Source organism: Oenanthe melanoleuca, chromosome 9, assembly GCF_029582105.1.
Source record: "Oenanthe melanoleuca isolate GR-GAL-2019-014 chromosome 9, OMel1.0, whole genome shotgun sequence".
In the NCBI taxonomy this organism is placed as follows: domain Eukaryota; kingdom Metazoa; phylum Chordata; class Aves; order Passeriformes; family Muscicapidae; genus Oenanthe; species Oenanthe melanoleuca.
The window spans coordinates 10,313,088-10,328,706 of record NC_079343.1 but is presented as its reverse complement, the minus strand read 5'-3'; the positions used below and the strand labels follow the sequence as shown (position 1 = coordinate 10,328,706).

The window sequence follows — 15,619 nt, the reverse complement described above, 5'->3', positions numbered from 1 at the left end:
TATAAAAGTTTCTTGCTATGAATAGTATGTATAATATATAGATCAAGAGCATATTTAATCAAATGAGCCAATTTCAAATCAGGTTAATGAAGATTTTATAAATAAAAAAGGGATCAAGTAATCCTAACAATTTTACTAGCATGCTGACACCATCTGCATTTTAGAAAACAAGAAAACTTTTTAAAAGCTAATATATGTAAACAAGTTTGTGCCAGCTGCAGTTACATGTGGCCTGTTTCATCCAACTTCTCAAATTCTGTTTTATTTACTTAGCATTCCCACATTTGTATTTATTTTTCAAGAACTGGTGGAGAAAGGAAAAAGTTTCAAGAAAACAAGATTAATATGAACTCATAATACTAGGAACAGCAGGAAAACAAAAACTAGCTAATAACAAAACACAGAGCAGCTGCTTGCTAAAAATCTCCACCACTAACATTCCTAGTATACAGGCTGCTAATTATACCAAAGTTAACCTGTAAAGAATAGATGAAATTCTAATAGATTAAATTCATTCTTGAAATAAATGCAGATTTATGAAAAACCCCAAAAATAATCTCAACCAAGAAACTGCAAACTGTCCTGTGCATATTCATGGAACTCAAAATACTTCTATACTATCCTACTGCCTTGCACACATCAATACATTTTTATGACAGAAAAAAAACACAGCTAGCATGAAAATGTTTAAGTCAAAGGGGAAACTGCCTTTCAGTTTATATTTGGAAAGTGCTTTCTAGAATTTTTAGTGATTACATGAAAGAAGTCAAAGAAGACAATGTGTAGCTGGACTAGAAGATCTCTAGGTCCCTTCCAAATGAACCATTCTATTGCATTCTATCATAACTGAAAGAGGACTGATTTTCAACAAAGAGGAGGAAGTGGTATTCAGACATTTTCAAAATCTGTCTTCATGGAAAGCAACCACATGCCCTCCTATACCCAAGAGCTGCAGGCTAAACTTATGGCTCATAAATGAATCATCTGTAGAAATAATACGAGAATTCTGTGCACATTCAGATCTTGTAAAAGTAACCAGGATTCCCCCTCCCCAAAGGGACTTTTAGGTTACTAAAAAAATACAATCACTGTCAAGTCTAAGACTTTAGCCCTCAGGCAAACCTGGAAAAAAGCCCTATTAAAATCTAATAGTTTACCACAGCAAGAAGGCTAAGTGATTCTCAAGAATTCTGTTTTGCTCTTGAAACCAAAAAGAGAATTGCTACAACTTCTAGAGCCATCTCACTTTTACCTATTCCTAGAACAATCCTGTCTGAAGAACTGAAGGCTGAAATAAAACTGTGAAGTGCAAGTTGTTGATATCTAATGCAGAAAGTATTTCAAAATAAGATACATGAACACAGCACACGTAGCTTCAAATTTTGGAGATTAACCATTTCAATGTCTCAGAATCAGCCATTATTTCAGTTAACACCAAAAATGACTGAAAATAATTACTCAAGAGTTTCAGGATACATTCATGTACCTCAAGTACTCAAGACTCCTCTTACAAGCATTTCAGACATCAAAATAGTGGTAAGACATTTCCCAAACAGTGCTTCATGTCTTCTGCCAGTTTTAAGAACCATGAGGAATAATACCAACTTAGGTGATAAGCCCTGTCTCCTACAGCTCAAAGTAATCTTCTAACATCACATGTCCTAATCTGTATTTAACTTTCAAAATGTAAATGTGTAATTTAATAGTTACCTGAACCTCTGAATTAGAATCAACAGGTTGAAGCATAAACCAGTTCTCTTTTCCCGTGTAGTTGCATAAATCTTCTTTTTTGATTGACACCTTTCCTGAGGGAGGGTGGCAGGGGAAGAGAAGCATAAATATTATTCATCTGAATAGAACAAATATTTAATTATGTTTTACATTTGGTTCTAAACTCGAAGTTTTTCTTTAAGTTTATGATGCTATATGAAGAACATAAAAACAAGGAATGTTATGGGTAAGTAAAGCAGAAAATAGTTTATATAAAACCCAATGGCATTAATTATTACTTGTTATCCTGGATATCACCAATAAGAAGGTAAAATAAAGAACACACTTGAGGCTGGAAATAACATAATAGATTTATGAGAACAAAAATGGTGTTCAAGAATGTTTAAACAGGAAACTGAAGTAGATGCCTTTTACTCTCCTGATTGCCATTTGGAAAGCTGTTATTATATCAAATTATCTGACATCCTGGTGCAAATTATTTCCTTCCTCAATTCAAGTAAAGCAAAGGCTTCTTCCACAGCAGACTATTAGAGCTTTGTATCCAAAAAGCAGCTGCAATAAAGTCATTATGCAGTGGAGGGAGAAATAGAAATCCACCTCCCATGATTTTGCACTTAAGCTACACAAGTCGCTGCCAAGTGCTTTGTAAGTCACTAAGTCACAGGTTGCACTGATGGGGAAAAAAATTACCTATGAATGGTTTTAAGAATTTTTCCACAATTGTAATTATTGTGAAATTATTCCACAATTTATTCTTTAAAGATCTATAAGTAGTGATAATTATTCAAATATTCCAATGAAGCAAAAATGGAGAAGAAACAAAGATAATTTTAAAAAGGTATTCAGACCATAATAAGACTATAAAATGTCCTACAAGCCTAAAAAACAAACATATTTTAGTATAATAGAAGGAAGCAAGGAAACAAAACCTTTCTTTTCAAACTTTAAAAGAGCACTTAAGTGCAGTATACACAGTTTTGAAAGATGCTTCACCTATAATGGTATCCTTAATCCTAAAGATAATGCTACTGAAAACAACCAAGTGTTCTGCAAGATGCAGACAGCACCTCATAGACACTTACCTATACGGAGGTCCTTTTGTAAAACACTTTTATCATAAATGTAGAAGGACAACCACTGGAATGTTCTCGGAATCTCAAAGTAAAACTCCTCTCCAAAATAAGGACTGAAAAGAAAGATTTGAAATTAAAATAGAGAAACACTTTATGCAATTTATATAGAAGATCAACATCAAAAAGCTGCATTTTACTGCTGCCCCAGCCCGTGGCCCTCAGCACTACACTGAGCCCAAAGGTGCCCAAAACCATTTCAAGACAAGAACACACAATAACATGGCAATGCCTTCTGTTTGTTTAATCAAAGGTAAGAATCAGAGCACACAGAGAGTGGTGCCTCCTCTGCATTTTCAATTCTATTCTTCTGTCATGAAATTATTCTAGCTGGTTCTCTAGACTTCCTGAGACATTTACAAGTCTTGTTTCATGTTCTTATTCAATACATGATTAAACAGCATTTAAACACAATGTACTGATTACTTAACTAACTGGCATTTGTTTAGCTCTATGTCAAAAATGTTGCTCTAAGATTCAGACCTGTAAGAAGTTATTATGACTTGAAACTATAAGACAGAACAGTGAAAAAGAGAAATGTTAATCTCAAATACACACTATCTCCCTCATGTCAAAATGGTCCATCAAAAGAAGTCCAACATCATGTTTACAGATGACCCTATTTAACTGCCACTTACACAGACCCCAACATAAAAAGACTCTGGGTTCCTCTGTGTTATAAATATTTCATACAGTGTGTTGGCATCTTCACTCCCAGAACTGATACTCCCATTAAACTAAAGGAGCACTTATTGATGTAATCAGAGCCAGCAATAAGAAAAGTGTATTTCAAAACTGATCAAAACCACAATGTTGTTTGTGTTAGTGCAAGTGATGAATTCTGAAAGTCAAGCAGATCCACAGAAAAACCCTGCTAATTTAGAACAACTGGCTTCTTAAAATAGTTTCAGTGACAAGGTATTAGTATCACCAGGGAAAGATGTTCATGAAACCACTTTCATGCAGAATAGTAGTGTGATAAGAGTTATACCAAATCCTGAAACAAATGTTGGTTTTTTTTGTTGGTTTTTTTTTTTTTTTGTTTTTTTTTGTTTCTCAGCAAAGTATCATTCTGACATTATTCCTACAATACTTTCTTAAACTAATACAAATATGACAAATATGCTTATATTTGGAACAAGCAGTTCATGTTATTACCTACACAAAGGAAATCAAGAACAGGTCACCATCCCTACTCTCTTCCCCTCACAATAATCACAGAATAGAAAACAGCACCCCATGCTTAAGGACAACGGCTCATTAAATAAATTAAAAAGAAAAGCTGACAAGAAACATAAAAGTGGGAAAGTACACAGCTTAAAAATCTAGTATTTCAAATGCCTAGAATAGATTTTTAGAAACAATAATTTTAAGGGCAGGAATTAATTTTAAGGAATTTCAATAGTGAAAACGTTCATTTTTTTTAAAACACAAACCTTTTACCACAGGCTTCAAAGCAGACAAATCAGTATTAACCTTTGCACTACACTGAGAAATAATTTAAGAATTCTCAGTTGAAAAATTAATCTGTGGTTTTTCAGCTCCTTTTTTTATAATTTCAAAGCCAACAAATTCTGCTTTGATTACAAGGGCTGGGTTCTTCTTGTCAGCACCATGACTGAAGGTTCATGAGCATTACCTCTAGCAGCAGTGCAGCTCTAAACAGCCTCAACTTCCTTATTACCATCACTGCTCATTTTAATTGTATTGACACAGTAACTCAGACCAAAACCGAGGATGAAACAAAAGCTTATTTTAAACTTCAGTCTAGTCCATGATCTGCTTCCTCTCACAGCTATACAAATAAAGTTGCACCAGTACAAAGAGATAGTACAGCAGAAGGTGTGAACAGTGTGAGAATGAGCTGGCACCGGTGTCAGGGGAAACTCTGCTCTAGTTCAGCCTCGGACAGACATCCTAAGGGAACAGCAGACTGCAGTGCAGACCAACAAGTGCCAAGGGTTTAACTCCCTATTCTGGATGGACCTATAGTACTCCAAGAGTCCAATTATAATTAGGCTGGGATGGAGACTATAAGCAGAAACTTCCAAAAATCTATTTAGCATCTTTTTCTTGCACCTAAGAGAGCAAGCTTCACAGCTATGCATATCCCCCAGCTCCCAAAGGATGAACAGCCATTAACATTACTATTATTTTGATTTCAACACTACATAAATCCCAGATTAGGCAAGAAAGAAAACAAGTCAATACTACGAGCACAAATAGAAGGTAATACATTGTTTTACTCATGTTGATACATTTTTCTTAACCTAAATTAAGAGCAGCTATCAGTTGTTGACTCTTCAACAAAGTATGAGGCAGAGAGAAAATTTAAGGTAAAGAATACAATGTATTAGAAAAGAAATTCTTAGGTAGATACATAATAGGCTGACCGGGCACAACACCTTACACCTATGAGGAATAATTAAAATGAGGAACTCACTCATCCTGTTTCTCAGGGATTCAGTCAGTTTAGTACTTTCATTTGTGACTTTGATGCAAGAACTTTAAAGACCGTGACGGATACAAAATTAGAAGATAGCACTAATTCAAAGGACGACCAGACTGCCATACAGGAAGAACTGGATTACAGTAGTACAGAAGATTAAATTTCACTGTGTAACACTCCTCTGCTCTTCCCTTCCTTGGCACAGTAACCTGGCAGCTCTGGAGGACACTGACCAATGCCCCGGCCTGTCAGTTAATAAAAGCAATGGTTACATCAACAAGGGAATTCATTTCTGCTATAACCTTGCACTACCACAAAGTTCAGTTGGGAAAAAAAGAAACTGAATTTAGTTGAAATTTCAAAAAAAGAGAAGACACACGTACCACAACCCCCCTTCTGCTCCCCTGCCCATTCCTTGTATTTGACCACAGACATTTGAGGAGGCTCCGGATATTTTTTCAACTTTCCAAGGGAAAAAATAATTCTTTCTTTAGAAGCCACAGAAATCCCACACCATGTCAGGAAATATTTCTTGAGTCATTAGCCAAAATACCCCTCTTTCACTTCAGTATTAATTCATGTTTTTTTAACTTTGGAAAGTCACTTGTTTTACATCTGCACTCCAACAACTCTCCCAATGCTGGTGGAAGGCTAAAATTATTTGTACATTTAAAAAATACAACTCTTAATAGTTTTCAATCACTGTAGTCAAAACTAATTTTAATTATAGTGATAATTACTTTCACAGACATTTAATTAGTTGATATTCACAAGACTAAAATTTAGATTACAACTTGTATAAATTTGCAACCCATAATACAGTGACAAAAACAGACTGAGAATTATGTGTGTAAGAAAAAGCAAGCAAATAATATGAAACAAAATCATGAAATTCAAAGTTGCATCTATGACTAAAATGATACTGTACTACACCTTACTGAAAATCAATTTATAAAGAGATTGGAGCTTTCATCTCCTGTCCAGTACCTCTAGGTTAGTACGGTTTCTAGTTTAACAAGCAATAAGAAACAAGACGTAATTAAGTTTCTGGAATGAGAGCCAACCTTCATAACTGCACACACAGTAGCAATCAAGTGTAAGCACCCAATTCTGGCTGCAGCTAATAGAGGATGAGTTATTTTATTCCTTTTCACTGGTTTGTATGGAACTCTCCCCTAATTCAGAGGATGGAGTCACCTATGAAGTCAGTGGAGACAGAAAGGTAAAGAGCAATTCTAAATACCAGGTTCTAACTTCTAATACAATGTTGCCATCTTACAAATATTAATTTCATATCACCTGAGCAGTTCTCTATTTGAGGCATGTTATTTGATACTCCTCTCTCCCCAACTGTTTTGTTATAATGAGATTTTTTTACTTCATTTCCTCTGTAAAGTATTAATGACAATGCAACTAAATTTCAGTTAAAACTTCAACACTATTAAAATGTTTTTGATGGATCTAAGGTTTTACTTTATCAAGTATTTTATTATGCAACTAATACTTCTTTTATCAGGTGATGAAAGCACATCAATTTAATAATTTTAAAATAGAACATAATAAAAAAGTCTGTGTATACATGATATATAATAGGACCTGTTTCTAAGCATAGTAGTAACTTTTGGTTTCCTAAAAAAATCAGAGAGCAAAGTTTTTAAGAGATATGTTGGGTTGGGGTTTTTTGCTCATCAAACTATTATCTATTTGAAGGGGAAAAGTTAAGTTTCTGTCTTAGCAATACAGTCTTTAACATTTTTCTCAGAAGGATTGCTCAGTTGATTCTGTTCTGGTAATCAGTCTCAATTTCAGCTTTAATTCTGAAAATTTTATGGATCTGACTAAAGAAATTACAGATTAGAAAGATAAGCAAAATTGTTTCTGATTGTACATACGTGGCATTTGCTTTTGATGCAGAAGCATAAGGAGACTCTGAAATGATGTTCTGAAAAAATTAAATTCCCTATTTAACTTTGCCATCTGAGCTGTTCCTTGCCTGTAAATATCTGGAGAGAGAGCCCAAAGAATAGACACTAACAACAAAACCACTGGAAAAAGGAATTAAGAAAACTTTCAAGTTTGAACAGACTGTCTGGGTTTTGAAAGGAAGGTTTAATGTCACTTCCACATAACTGAAACTGTCACTCAGATATTCTGAACAACGAAGCTGCAGTGAGGCTTTTTTGGGTGCTCTGTGAACTTCAGAGTTTTGAGACATGAAAGCACCTACACTACTGCGTCATCCTGACTTTTTGTTTGATTCTTTTTAAGGCTCTAAGCAGTAGAATCTACAGCAAATGGTGCTCAGGGAAGCAGAGCAAGCCATTCTTATGGATCCTGTTACAGTTCCCAGAACAAGAATTACAGGAGAAAACAAGGCCTGTTCAGGGGACACCCCACTGCACAGAAAACTCTCACACATGGTGAAGTTCTGGCTCCTTCATTCTAGAAACAGGTTTTACCAGATACACAGTAAGAGCAGAATTCCACCAATACAGTTCAACTGCTTGTCAGAAGTAGGAAATGACACTGGGAGCAAGTATCAAATAGATTTCTTTCCCTAGAAAACAACCTAGCAAGAAAAAGAATGTTACATTGCCCAGTGGAACAGAATGGAGTAATAGGGAAATATATTCTAGCATACTTCATTTAAAAGCTCATAAGACTCAATTTTGACTTCTTGCAACACTCTCAAGATTTACACTTTACACATCTCGGAGTAGCTGCCACAAGTCAGTTTTCGTTTTAAAGTATTACAAGCAAAAGCCATACACTCTGGTATTGGGCAGTCTTCCTTATCATATCCATCTAAAAACTGAGCTTACCTTAAAGATTTTTCAACTACTTGTGTACGAAAAACTTCTTCTTGGTCCAAGTTTATGGTACAGAAAAAGTCTCTCATTTTGTTGGGTACTAAGTGTTTGGCATCATCTGTAAATAAAAAAAAATACTGTCAACATTGCAGGGGAGAAACTTACAAAATAACAGGTCCAAGAATGTTACACAGTTTTAGTGAGATAAAAAAAAATTACTTTTCCATTCAGCATGCATTTTGATATTAATTTTCAATTTGTAAGCTTCAAGAGGGCAGAAAAGTTGCTACATCCATCTTCACATGGAATGAGAGTCAACGGGAAGAGACATGCTCTGACTCATGAACACCACTTCCTGCAGCACCTGCACTTTCCCTTGAAAAGTCTCATCTCTGGATTGACCCTGCACAACTTGTTAAATCTGAGACACTCACAGCCTGAGGTCATATGGCATTAGGTCATAACACCAAGACATGATCTGCCTGAGCTGTTGTTCACTCGATATTTTCTCTGCAAATACTTTGGCTAAAGGAAGCTGATTAATAAGAACTTGCCCATCAAATCTTCATTTTATTTTCCACAATGAATGGCAGATTTTGAGTTGGCTGAGCCTTTGAAAGTATATCCCTCATGAGTACTGCTCATTTTTTCCTAACTAGTAGAAGGGCGAAATAATCACCTCCTAATTCAATGCAACATGGAAAAGAAGAAAAGGAAGTTTCTAATAAGAAAGAAAGATTGGCAGCACAAGAATACAAAGATTTGCTGGGTAATGAATCTAGGCCACTGTAATTACATGCTGGAAATAAGGCAGATCTCTTAGGAAATTGTTCTCTCTAAGCAATCACAGCTAAAACCAGTTGAAGTTCGAAAGCTCTTCCAAAATCCAAATGCTACAGACATCTGCATTAATTTATAGCAAGACTGTTCTCTAGATTAAACAATGACTTTCTGCCTAGATGTCTCCTTCCCCTTTGAACATCTGAAGACAGCAAACAGACCCTTTCCACCTTTTGTTTTGCTAAAATAAATGACAAGCTTTTCTGATACTCTCTCCCATGAGAGGCTCCTAAACAGAGCCAGTTATCTGTCCCTCTTCCACTTGGTTGTCCAAACCATGGACAACCAGAATTGCATTAGGTCTTGGCCAGGACCTCTCACAGTAGTGTTCATCCTTGCCTGCTGCTGGAAATACCTCTCCTGATGACATGTGGAATCAACTTTATCTAAACATTATCTATTTATATAAGATATTAAAAATAGGATGAAAAATACATCAAAATATTGAGTTTTAATTACTTTTATGTCTGAATAGCATAAGACCTTTCAGAAAGCACAGTTTGAAACTAGATTTGAAATGTCATACTTGTTTATCTTTTTAAAAATGCAGATATGAAGCACGGTGAGTAAGCTTTATTCTCTATGCTGGTAAGATGTAAAATCAAAGTTCTATTTTCTGTCTCCTCCACACTCTTTGTGTTAGATGGTTAATTTAGGTTAACTTATTACAGTCTTGAAAGTTAAGTAAGTAATGCCCAGCACTAGCAAGACTGCCCCGACTGTCTCTGAGCAGAGAACATGACAGTTTTAGCAGGAACACAAACTGAACTTCAGTCATTACATTTTCCAGGTCAGGGATATACACACTGATGGAAAGCATGAACAGACACTTAAGGAACTTCCACAGTTAAAACTTGTGCTCTCAGAAGCATCAACAAGCTTTTCATCAACTTGGGTGCAGGAGAGGAGGAAGTACACACATTATTTTTAAACACCATGCTTCATGTTGACAGATTGAGAGACATGAACAGAACCCGGTTATAATGGCTTTAGACTCCAAAAAGGGACTAAACTCCAAGTTACCCTTAAGTGAGATATTGCAGGAGAACCAAGAAAAGCATCAGATTACCACTGCCTTAATTTTTTTAAGGAAGAGCTAATTTAATAAAACATACAACATATAAAAAAAGCAATTCATTAATCCGGATGCAATCCCCATAGAGCTCCTGATTCCAAAAGTTTGTAATTAATAAACATGAACTGGATGTGTCAGCTGTTCCTGAGAAGAATCTTTATTTTTTAGTTAATATTTGGCATGGTCCACGGTCCTATTTTCCCATAAAATATTTAAAATATAACATTATTTAATCATCACTGCAAAGGCACAGTACAGTGGACTTTGAAAGGAAATTAGTTATTATAGTTTCATATTTTCTTAAAAGGAGCAAAAATTAATTATTTCTGAACATTTCACTGTTTGTATGTATACTATAGTGCAGTTTCTCAGTTTTAAAACGAACTTTCCACCCAGAGGAATACATAAAATCTGAGTTTTTATTACAGTTGGTTAGAGCATGGTGCTAGGAACACCAAGGCTGTGGGTTCAATCCCCATATGAGCCATTCACTTAAGAGCTGAAATTAATGATCCTTGTGGGTACCTTTCAACTCAAAATATCCTGTGATCTGATTTTCTAATGGGTTAAAAACCTTTATTTTGTAGCCCAAGTGTCTGGCTTTAAAGCACAAACAAAGTTTTGGCAGGAAGAGGATCCTCAATCCTGAACTAAAAATAACCTCAGAGCACTTGTCAGGTGAAATACAGAGCATGAGATTTCACATCCTTTCTAACACCTCTTAGTATCTGTGTCTGTGGGACACTTATCACTCATATAATGATCCAACTTTTTCAAGAAGCTTATTTCCTTCAAAAAAATAAAAAGGCTCAAGTCTTCGATTACACTACATCTTCCTTTTTCTGAGAAACCTAAGGCTATAATGGTTGCATAAAAACCAAGTATTAGCAACATCAGATACCTGCTTGGATGTTTACATTTTCAGTACATTATGTAATATCCTCTGTCGAGTAAAAGTGTGCAATTAGTGTCCATCTTCTAAATTTCTTTTTTCTGGGTCTCTGCAAGAAGACATTTATGCACACATACTCTGAAGTATTTGCTTCAGAGCAGGACTAAACATATTATATGGCAACAATAAATTCCTCTCCAGGAGTGCAGCACTATCCAAGACAACCATGCACTGTTAAAAACAGTGCAAGTTTGAAAAAGAATGCATCCTGAATTTTGTCAAATGAGCTCTAGAAGACAATGGACATTTTCCCAAGTGCTTCACTAATGCAGGTTTCAGTAAACACTCCAAAAACCAAGGCAACTAAAATCACTTACTGTACTTCTGTGTGGCACAAAATGAAAACAGAAGCCACAGCCTGAAACACTACACTACAAGATATGCCTAAAGCTACCTGACACCACATATCTTTGTAAAGCAGTTTTTGTAATTACTGTGGCATATAAAATAGAGCCACCAATACAAAAGCTTTGTCAAAAAGGAAATAGTCTTTTACTGGATTTTTGATGAAAACCTATTTAGGAGTAATACAAAATTTTTCAAAAATATTACCAGGTCTTAAACAGGCAAGATTAGTTCATCTCACCTCGCTTGAAAACTGCTGGCAGAAGACTGGTTGCAAACACTGACAGCCCACAAAAACAGGGTACCAGGGACTGCAAACGTGTCCTTACTCAGGTTCTTCACTGCTAGGTATGCAATGGCTGCTTAAGCCACCTTTAAGAACATGTCTCAATCCTAAATCTGGGGTAATAATTTGTATAACATCACTAAATTTAGATTTTGCCACCGATTTGTGCATTGCTAAACACAGTATAAATAACAACTTTCTGCAGATGGTGTTTTCTATACATGCAGAATTACACAGACCTGATATTACCTCACTAAAACTACCATGCTCTCTCATGCAACACACAAAAAATGAGTCAGTGTCAAGTTTTAATTGCCAGCAAAGCTTGGCCACCAAAATGTATTCTCCTTGTAAGAAACATGCTATAAGGAATTCCTTCAGACTATGAACATCAGCTTTCCAAAGTGAGGTCTGCTATTGCTAATCCTTCCAGATCAAGGAGGATTACATTATGGCATTTGTTTATTATTGTTCATTCAGAGGGTTTTCCCCTACAAAACACAGTATTAAAATACTAGCAAGGAGTGAAAATAACACAGTATTTGCTGTGCAAAGAAGCCGAAAGAGCATCTAGGCATCAGAGGGCTCCCAAGCTTCTACAGCATATTTAACTCAATGAGTTTTTAAACAGTTTTTGTTTTACTTAGAAGAAATAAGAAGGTTTACAAAGGATTTTCACACTATTTCAAGACATGTCTTTTATTGCAACTGTTACTTCCACTCATTTTTCAAATGGGTTCTTACAGATCCATCTCTAGCAATGAACTTTTCATATATTCCCCAGGAAGAAGGTCATAATCTTCTGTTTACCGACACTTTTGCCAGTTAACTGAACAATCAAAGTTACCATACAATCACAGGCTCAATCCATAATGCATAAATGGGACAATAAAACTGGTTTCAACATAAATCTCAAGACGTTTTGCTTTGTTTTTTAATGCTTAGTGGAAAACTTTCATCAAGTTCAACAACTCACTGAATGTTGTGTAGTCCAGTGTTGACAAAACCTTATGACACAAGATAGGAAGCAGAACAGTATCAAAAAATAAGCCAGCTTCAATAATCTTTAGCAACCAACTTCCCATGTATTCCTAAGGAGAAGGTCATAGTCCTTCTCCCTAGGGAGTACTATGACCTGCTTCCTAGGGCATACATAAAGCATTGGTTGCTAGAGATTACTGAAGACAGATTAAGAAAGGTGGGGCTGCTCAGCCTGGAGAAGGTTGTGTGAAGACCTAACAACAACTTTCCAATATCTCATGGGTGAAGCCAGAGAGGGACTCTTCATAAGGAACTGCAGGGACAGGATGAGGAGTAGTGGGAACAAACTGAAAGAATGTAAATTTAGTTTAAATAGATGGAAGAAATTCTTTACTCTGAGGGTGGTGAGGCACTCCCACAGGTTGCCCAGACAAGCTGTGGTATCCCCATCCCTGGAAGTGTTCAAGACCAGGCTGGAGGGAGCTCTGAGACGGTCTAGCAGGTGTCCCTGCCCATAGCAGCAGCATTGGAATGAGATGATACTTAAGGTCCTTTCCAAAACCATTTCATAACCACATGATTCTATGAATTCATGCTTTAACCCCAAAACTCACAGTATGCTTTTCAAAAGGCTAGCTGGCCGGTATTGTCTGCTAATTGCTAACAGCAGCACAGTGTGTGCTCAGCCTTACCTACCCAATCATGTCCCATGGCTCACAGCTCGGAGAGCACCTCCAGCTCCACTCCAACCATCTCCTCTTTTCATGACCCAGTCTTCTATTTACTGAAGACACAGTAAATATATCTAGGCTGCATGACGATATTTAAGTAAACACGACTCCACTCCTCCACCAAACCTAATCCTTCAACATGTTTTCACAACCGGTTCTCAACCCCAGCGCCATGCCCGATTCAACTTGTTTCGCTTCATTCTCAAAAAAGTCGATCGGCAGCGTGAGAAAGGAAACAACCGGGCCGCGTCCGAGCGGTATGAATGTACTCTGATACCCCTCAGGAAGCCGCCGCACATCCTGTTTCTCCCACTCGCTTTGAAGCGCTCCCCAGCAGCACCGCACTATCTGTGCGCCTCCCCAGCCCTCCTCCCAGCCCATCCGCCGGCTCCCCGCGCTACCGAGCCTATCGCGACCGGCACTCAGCACTTCCCAGCCATCGAAATAAGGCCACCGGCTCTCTCTCCGCCTCCGCCCGCTCGCACACACGCTGCACAGAGGCACGGGAGTACTGGTGACCGCTTCCAGAACAGCCCTTCACCACCAACTTCCTGCACATCGCTAATTTCGCAATTTCAGCCTGACAAACAGATTCTGATGCCCGAGGTCCGGGCGGGAGGGGGCATTTCTGTTCGCCCGCTGACTCCAGGGATCCCTCGGAGCCACGGATGCTTCCCCGCCACTCCGGGCCTCCCGAGGCGCCGCCGCGTCCATGTATCCATCCAGCCATTTATCCATTCACCCGCTCACCCACCCATCCCGCCCCGGGGCGCGCAGACCCCGGCCCAGCCCCGCACGTGCCGTCGCTGCCGCCACAAAGCCCCTCCGCGGGGCCGGCGCAGCGCGGCCCGACCCGCACCCAGCCCTCGGCGGCCGCGGCCCCTCCGCGCCCTCCCGCCCCCGCCCCGCCGCCTCCAGGGCCGCCGCGCCAGCGCCCGCCCGTCTCGCCGCGGGGAGGGAGCGGCAGCAGCGGGGCCGAGCCGGGAGCCGGGGCAGGAGCGACACCTGAGCGCGGCGGCCCCGGGCGCTCGGCCGCACCGCAGCTCCGCACTTACAGATCTTTCCCCGCAGGTTCTGCAGCACCCGCACCTCGTCGCCGCCGTCTCCCGCCGCCATCGCGCCAGCGCCGCCGCCGCCTGCGCAGTGCAGCGCCGCGGGGGCAGGGAGGGAGGGAGGGAGCGAAGGAGCGGCCCGGCCCGGCCCCGCAACCCGCCCCGCCCCCGCCGCCCGCGGGCACCACCGGCCGGGGCTGGCGGGGGGCGCGGCGCCTGCGCCGGGGCGGCTCCGCTGCGCCGTGAGGCGGCTGCGCCCGCGGCCCGGCACCCCGCGCTCCCGCCGGCCTCGGGCTCCGCTCCGCTGGGCGCCGGGGGGCTCGGCCGGCCCCGGAGCTCGCCCTGACCGTCCCTTCCCCTGCTCTATAGTCAGCAAGACAGGACATAACCTTAAGCTGCACAAGGAGAGGTTTAGGTTAGACATTAGGATGAAATTCTTCACAGGAAGGATGATTAGACAGTGGAATGGGCTGCCCAGGGATATGGTGGAGTCACCGTCCCCGGAGGTGTTTAAAGAAAATCTGGACGTGGCACTCACGGCCAGGGTCTGGTTGACGAGGGTGGTGGTGGGTCGTAGGTTAGACTCAATGATCTCAGAGGTCTTTTCCAACCTAATTGGTTATGTGGGTCTGTGCCTCCCAGCGGGACAGAGGGCTCGGCAGAACACAGAACGCTGCGTTCTCTATGCTGAGATTGGTCACATTAAATGGCAGGCGGGCACATTAAATGGAACGACGGCAGGTCCGGCCATTTCCGTCCGTGGTGTGCCAAGTGCTTGTCCCTGTGGAAAGCACGACACGGGCTTCCTTGGATCTCCTCTGCAGTCACTAGTTCACGTTCAGCTGTTCGGCCGTGTGAGAAACGCCATGAAACAAGTAGGAAATGGCTCGGCTGCCAGCGCTACCCCAGGAGCAGGTGTCGCGCTGCCTGTGGAATGCCACAGGCAGTGCTTCCCTCAGGAGTCACACAGCGCCCAGAGGTGCTTGCAGGCTGCAGCAGCTCGCCTTCTTCAAGAACCGAAGGGCTTTGCATCATGTTTTCTACCATGGATTCTTGAAGGCACCGATCCTAATGTGAAACTCTGGAATCTGGCTTGCATCCGGACTTCACCGCGGTCCTGCATAGGTGGTGGGCGACAATCCACCGTGCCAGGCTGCAGGTGACACGTCCGTGTCCGTGTCCGTGTCACTGCGGCTCAAACTGAGGGTACATCTGTTCCACACCCTGTAGGCACAGA

General features: G+C 40.2%; 1 protein-coding gene across 1 annotated transcript in view; it reads right to left on the bottom strand.

Annotated features, from left to right (window-relative positions):
* The window catches only part of RASA2 (RAS p21 protein activator 2), a 44,061-nt gene extending 29,570 nt beyond the window's left edge, over positions 1–14,491 (bottom strand). The window contains exons 1-4 of the mRNA XM_056498886.1: positions 14,386–14,491; positions 8,133–8,238; positions 2,814–2,917; positions 1,711–1,805 (exon numbers count right to left, since the gene is read on the bottom strand). Of these exons, the coding sequence (XP_056354861.1) occupies positions 1,711–1,805; positions 2,814–2,917; positions 8,133–8,238; positions 14,386–14,446 (366 nt within the window). The 5' untranslated portion in view covers positions 14,447–14,491. The remainder of the gene's footprint in view (positions 1–1,710; positions 1,806–2,813; positions 2,918–8,132; positions 8,239–14,385) is intronic.
* Positions 14,492–15,619: the final 1,128 nt, after the last annotated feature.